Source organism: Hibiscus syriacus, unplaced genomic scaffold (assembly GCF_006381635.1).
Source record: "Hibiscus syriacus cultivar Baekdansim isolate YM2019G1 unplaced genomic scaffold, ASM638163v2 tig00110156_pilon, whole genome shotgun sequence".
NCBI classification, from domain to species: Eukaryota; Viridiplantae; Streptophyta; class Magnoliopsida; order Malvales; family Malvaceae; genus Hibiscus; species Hibiscus syriacus.
The window spans coordinates 766,460-773,992 of record NW_024062606.1 but is presented as its reverse complement, the minus strand read 5'-3'; the positions used below and the strand labels follow the sequence as shown (position 1 = coordinate 773,992).

At 32.8% G+C, this 7,533-nt stretch overlaps 1 protein-coding gene across 2 annotated transcripts; it reads left to right on the top strand.

Moving 5' to 3' along the window:
* The first annotated feature begins 3,215 nt into the window (after positions 1-3,215).
* LOC120215920 lies at positions 3,216-5,483 on the top strand. Of its 2 annotated transcripts, none has more exons than XM_039213448.1 (5): positions 3,216-3,249; positions 3,678-4,536; positions 4,627-4,785; positions 4,867-5,121; positions 5,289-5,483. In XM_039213448.1, the coding sequence occupies exons 2-5, from the start codon at positions 3,685-3,687 to the stop codon at positions 5,418-5,420; spliced, it is 1,398 nt and encodes a 465-aa protein (XP_039069379.1). In that variant the 5' UTR covers positions 3,216-3,249; positions 3,678-3,684; the 3' UTR covers positions 5,421-5,483. The 2 variants fall into 2 exon arrangements, with proteins under 2 accessions (XP_039069379.1, XP_039069378.1); XM_039213447.1 differs by having other exon boundaries at positions 5,283-5,483.
* Positions 5,484-7,533: the final 2,050 nt, after the last annotated feature.

The following is a 7,533-nucleotide window of genomic DNA, read 5'->3' as shown; positions in this document are numbered from 1 at the left end:
AACCTTAAATCCTTGAATCTATTCCTACACATCAGACCCATGTTAACAACTTTAAGCTAATTTTAAACACAAAGATACACTTTAAGCCCTTTAAGAAGCATCACAAAACATGCTAAACTACATGCACACTATCAAACAACAAGATGAAGCCTCAAATTACTCTCTCCAACTTCTTTGGATGCTTCAACATGTTAACTTTAATGTTAATATGTGAAAACCAAATTCGGAGATGCAAGAAGAATCATGGAAGGAATTGAGAGTCTCATCATTTATGGTGTTGTTATAATATCGGAATGATGATTATCGACAAACAAATAAACACGACCGAAAAGGAAAAACAAAAAACATCAGGATTTATGTGGTAAACCCAAAAAGGAAAAACCACGGGCAGATGAGAAGAATTTTACTAATATGAAGGAGGAAAATACATGATGATTTCGGTGAAATAAAAGAACTTGATATCTAACACTGATCCTTAGTATCTATGTATAGTGATAGATACTTGATTACAAAGGAAAACTAAATAAAGTAGAAATCTACTTTAATAAAGTTTTATACTTTTAATCAAATTGAGTTTCCTACTTTCCTAATATTTATATATTAATTAATTTGTGCCACTTTAAATTCGAGTCAAACTCTAACAAATCTCTACCTTGACACGAATTCTGAAAGTGAAAAGGTTTCGAGACAAAATACCCAAGTTCGATGTGACACCCAAACTCAACAAAAACAATTATTCATTTCAACGAACAAGTTCTCCACCTCTTCCACAACACCTCTCAAAGGGGTAATCTTTAGTAATGGACACAGACCGAGTCCAAGCTTTTTCTAGTCTTGGATTTAGTCTTCACATCGATATGATTATCATAAGTGTCAACTTTTCTCACAAATGTTTCACCACGAGCAATATAATGCACAACACGATCCTGATCATCAATGATAGTTTTATCTTCAAATTCATTATATTCATGAAATTGAACTTTTTTCTACTTCACATAACCATTCTTACCACGGTTATTTTGTTCAACAACGTTATTTGACACGGTGGATGAAACACCAACTGCATTATCTAAAACTGTTGAACCCTATAGAACATAAAACTTGGTAGTATTTTTCTGCCCTTTCAACACAAGAGAGTCCTTGTAAATTTTCATAGCTCAACCTTCACTGGAGAATTTGTATTCTACTCAAATCTGGAACATGTCTCCCATTACCAAGTGTTCGAACAATCCCATCGAACATCTTAATCTTGATTGTGCAAATACCTGTGACTTTACAAGGGACATTATTTTCCAAAAATACATCACCTTTAGATACAACTTCATACATCGCAAAAATAGTCACGATTAGGACTCATATGAAAACTACTACTAGAGTCAAGTATCCACTCATCACTTGTTATAAATTTGTCGTCAGCCGCAACTAGGAGTTCTCCGTCATCGTACTCCTCTACTATACCGACCTCACCAGATTTCCCAGAGTTCTGCTCTTCAACTTCTCTTTTGATTTTATTTTGCAACTTGTAACACTCCGATTTAACATGACATTTCTTTTTACAAAAGTGACAAGTTTTTCCTTGTTGGAAGATTTTGATCTACCCCATCCAATATTATCAGAAGAATGCTCGCCTTTTCTCCCACTGTTTGGGCTAGTCGATTCATGCATCACGAGACCATCTACTTGGGGCTCAGAACCAGATACAAGATGTTTCATCTTGTCAAATGAGTGCAAGTTATTGTAAACTTCTTCAAGAGTGAGTGTTTCGTGACTGTACAAGATTGTATCTCTGAAAGACTAGTAGGAAGGAGGCAACGAACATAGGAGGATCAGTCAACTTAAGTGAATAATGATGCTACTTTAGGTGTAACTTGTTGGTCAGGTGCTATTGAATGCGGTTTCCTTGAATGCAGTTAGGTGGTCTTCAAGAGACGAACCTTCCGCCAACTTAAGTGAATAAAGACGCTGCTTTAGGTTCAACTTGCTGATCAATGATTTATGCATGCAAAGTTGCTCTAATTTCGCCCACACAGATTCAACTGTTTTTTTCTTTCAACACATCCTGCAAAATTTGATTTGATAATTGTAAACGAATCTGATAAAGAGCTTTACGATCCTTACACTTTTCTTCATTTGTCAATTGTGTTTCCGACTTCTCATCAAATCATTCTATTTCATCATCGATATCTAATTGTGCAAGAACATCTTGAATCTTTACCTGCCATAGCAAGAACCTGGTGTTTCGATCCAACAACAGAATATCAATCTTCATTGTTGCTATAATCTTGAACCCGAAGCTCTGATATCAGTTTGGTATAATATCGGAATGATGATTATCGATAAACAAATAAACACGATCGAAAAAGAAAAACAAAGAACACCAGAATTTACGTGGAAAACCCAAAAGGGAAAAATCACGGGCAGATGAGAAGAATTTTACTAATATGAAGAAAATACAAGATGAATTTTTTTATAAAAAAAACTTGATATCTAACCTTGACTCTTAGTATCTATTTAGAGGAATACATACTTGATTACAAAGGAAAACTAAATAAAATAGAAATCTACTTTAATAAAATTTTCTACTTTTAATCAAATTGGTTTCTTACTTTTTCAATATTTATATATTAATTAATTTGTGACACTTTAAATTCGAGCCAAATTCTAACAGTGTTGATAAGCTTAGAGAACGAGAAAGAAGTACTTGGATGAAAGGATAACTACATAAAGTTGAAGTCTTTAATAAAAACTCTAAGCTTTGAAAATGGAGGAAAATGAGAGCGACAACGAAGAAAAAAGACGAAGGAACAAGGAAGTATTAGTCTTTTTTGCTTCGTCAATGGATACAGCCATTTGCTTCCACACACAACGTCTTTTTATCCACGCAAACTTCGACATAAACAAATAAAAATCCTTGTAAACTAACGTCACCGCTTATGTCTTTATTTTTCTATTGTTGCCCAAAACGCGTTATCCTCGAATTTATCAACTTTTAAATTACGGTGAAATTCCCATTCCCACCCCTTTGAGTAATACCACTTTCATATTAACGTTCACATAGAAGTAATCGACTATGAACACAGAAAAACACGTGGCAAAATCCTATATGCACTCTCTGTCTGCATGTCTCCTATATAATAATAATCATATGCACATATGGTATATAATATGCATATATGGAAATTTCAATTCTACTATAAAAGCGTGTGAAATCTGTGCAAATCAAGATAGTGGAGCTTTCCAGACAACAAGTATTCTCAGAACGTTCATCTCCTTCGTTCTTCCCTTTTCTTTTCTCAAGATTAGAAGCTGTTTCTTTTGGGTTCTTTGGGTTATTTTTCTTTTCATTTGGACTGCTTTCATCCATGTATTTGATTATTGCCAGACTCTATTTTTCCTCCCCAGGTTGCACTTGTAGTTGGCTAAAATCTTTGGGATTTTCTTTGTTCTGATCAAGATTGAATAGCTTTTTATATCTTCATCAAGCATCCTAGCGTCAAGGAGTTCCATTTTCTCAGAATATATTGTTTATACATAGTCTTAATCAGTTCTCTGATAATTTATTCCATCCCATAAGGTCAGCTCTTTTATTAATCTACTTACTTTATGTGGTCTAATCCGTGAAATATATAAAGTTCGCTTAGAAGAGATTATATGGTTGACTCAAGTTGTTCTAATGACAGTGAAATGGCAAATAACAATGATGCATGGTGGCTTTTGTTTGAACTTTTGCTGATACTGAATTTACCATATTCACAAGCTTTTGGGGGAAATGGAAATAAGATCAACACTGCTGTTTTTCTATCACCTGAGTTCGTGCTCGGACCGGGATCGGTGGAGAATAGGTTCTATTACAATGTCGACTTTCCAAAAGGTCATATCGCCTTGAAAAGTTTCAATGCAGAAGTGATCGATGAGGCCGGGAATCCTGTTCCGCTGCACGAGACATATCTGCATCATTGGGTTGTTGCCAGATACTTTGTTCGTAAAGGCGTCGAAATATCGGAGTTTGATGATCATGCTAAACTTAACAAGTCGGATTATATTTCCGGAAGAAACAGTGGGATTTGTCAGGATGAATCGGTTGGCCAGTTCTTTGGCCTCGGGTCCGAGACACGGAAAACCGCAACTTATATTCCCAATCCATACGGAATAGAAGTCGGTAATCCTGCTGAGATCCCTGCAGGGTTTGAGGAGCAATGGATGCTTAACATTCACGCAATCGATACAAGGGGTGCGGAAGACAAGTTGGGATGTACCGAATGTCGTTGTGATCTATACAACATTACGGTCGATGAATATGGCAGAACTCTGAGACCAGACTACAAAGGGGGTTTGTTATGTTGTTACGATCGCACGCAATGCAAGGTGAAACAAGGATTCAAGGGTGTTCGAAGAACACTTTACCTTCGATACACTGTGAAGTGGGTTGATATGGATAGCTCCGTCTTGCCTGTTAAAATTTATATATTTGACATTACTGATACTTGGAAAAGGACCCGAAGTTCAACCGGGATTAATGCGGAACACCAGTGCAAGGTAGGTAATCGTCTATGTGCTGCAACAGAATTTATATTCTGTCAAATTGAATTTCTTATCAAATATTGTCATTGAATATCTTTGATGCAGGTGGAATATGATATTGAACCTTGCCATTCAACCGGATTGGCTGACGATGGATGCAACGACAATAAAAGGATAAGCCTTGACATGCCATTTGGCGGTTATCTCATATATGGCGTGGCACACCAACATTCAGGGGGCACCGGTTCTGCTCTCTATAGAGAGGTATATATGTATGCATGAATGTATGTAGGTATGCAATATGATGATGATGAGCTTAGCCTATATGCATTTTGGTCAATTCAGGATGGCCAAGTTTTGTGTTCTTCATTACCGACTTATGGGGAGGGAGAAGAACCAGGAAATGAAGCCGGTTACATTGTAGGAATGACCACCTGCTATCCTCAACCGGGAGGGATCAAGATATCTCGAGGGGAGACTTTGATTTTGGAGTCGAATTACAGTAGCATCAAACATCATACCGGAGTCATGGGGCTGTTCTACATTTTGGTTGCAGACCAAGTGCCCAAGCCAATGCACACCCTGCACACTGTTATTCAAGTAAGATTCCAACTCTCAAATGATTATTCATAATTAACAACTATATTTACTTATGAATGTTAGGCAACTTGCTGTATGATTTCGTTGCAAAGAGGCTTCTTGATTCTTAACAACTTCTATTAAACGTATGATGTTTTGAATGAAACAACCACCTGTTGTAGGCACAGGATAGTATTACGCTGATAACAATCCTTTGGGTGGTGGTAGTTATCATCGGTGCGGTAGCTGTTATCGCTGTCGTCGTTCGTCATCGATTTAAGCACGGGGGAGAAGATGGCTATGAGGCAATTGGGATATGAATGTTCTTTAATGAGTGCTATGGCCCGTATTGCATCTAGGAATTACAGTACTAAGGCAGTAGCTTTGCTGTCAAGTTAGCGAGAATATACATATATATATATATATATATATATATATGAACATGACATCATATGATGTAATAGATTATGGAAGCCATTTTGGTAGATAAATATGCAAGATAGTAACTCATCAGCTAGCTTTGAATAATGTTGATGAGGCCATGTTGATGGTGTAGGGTTCTTGGGTTTCTATACTAATCAAGAATTTAAATTATAGTTACACTTACATTTTTAGTTATATTGTATTTATTGCGACTATATACATAATAATATTATTGTTGTGATCATTGAAGTCTTATTTTTCTTTTGATTTACACGGTTTCAAATTAAATATAGTTTTATATATAATATTATTTTTTTAATATTTTTAAAGTGTTTATAATTTTTTATATTCTTTTATTTATATGAAAATATACATAATCGCATTTTCATCGTTAAATTTAATTCTAAATATTATAAATTTTAATTTATAATGACAAGTTGTCCTTTTAAGTTTCATTTAATTGAATCATCAAATGATCTTAATAGTTAAAGAAATCATTATTTTCTTTAGAAGTCTCAAGTTTAAGCAGTTATACTATGTGTTTTGTCAATAACTATCGGGTTATTAAAAATATTCATTTAGTTAAAATTAAAAATAAATAAAAATATATCAAATAAATGACATAAATTTAAATTGTCATAAGACACTCAATCAAATGTCATTTAACAATCACATAAAATGTAAATTACTTCCGCATTGTGCAAATAATTGATTTGTTTTCTATTTTTTTGGTAGCATTTTAGTATCCAATGTTTCATTTTAGAGTAAAAAGTCTTTTAACTGAATAAAAATTATTAGCCGACTAACTTGATAATATTTCATACATATGTAACAAATCCACGTGCAATGTCATTTTAGTAAAATATATTTTTAGAATAAACTATAATTATAATTAATTACATATATATTTATAAAAATACATTTAAAATATTTTTAAAATATTTTTTTTAATAATATGACATCACATATGAACCTATCACGTTAAAAAAAATATTAACTGTAAAAATATTTTACTTTAAAATAATACGTTGGGGCTTGAAAGAAAAGGCAAATTGACATTACTATACCTTAATAAAACTCGTTTGATTCCTCAATGGACACAGCCATTTGCTTCCACACATGACGTCTTTATATCCACGCGAACTTTAACATACAAAATAAAGTGTAAATTATATATTTAGTATGTAAACTAATAATATTGGTTTGTTTTAGTATTTAAATTTTTATTTTTTTAAAATTATATGTAATATTTATTTTTATTTCATTTTAGTATTTTTGTTTAAAATTTAACGTTAAGTTTTGAAAAAAATAAAAATTTAGATACTAAAACGTACCAAAAATAATAATTTAAGTACTAAATGCGTTAAGTTATTGACAGTATGTACTAAAATAAAAAGAAAATTAAACATTAAATATAAGCAATTGGAATATGAATGAGCTATGGCCCCTTATTGCATCTAGGAATTCCAGTAAGAGACTTATTTTATAATCACAGGTTGCACTTTTGAGTTTCATTTATTGAAAACTCAACTCCGCTTTTTCTCTTATTCTATTTATTATTCGTTTAATTTTTATAATTTACTCATTAAACTTCGGCATTTGGCATTGTTTCTACTTTGATTACTCTAATTTATTTTATTATTTTCATGTGATTTGACAGTTTTATTTTTATTATATTAATAAATATAGATTAAATTAAAAAATATATATTAAATTAAATTTTTTAAAAATCTAAAATCATCTATTATAAACCCAATGTTTACACAACTGAATTAAAACTGTCAAGGGCGTTGATGACGTCCAATAAAAGGTCAAACTCACTACCCAGTAATTAAGATAAACCACTAGACCTAGCTAGGAGTTACAACTAAATTAAAGATAATTTTACTGATCACAGAAATGGTTTACGAATGATCTTAGTTTAATAAATTTTCTTAAAAACAATTACTGATTATAAATCCAAAAATAAATTCCTGCTGCAATTTAAAGAGATTGAAAGTAAAAATCTAA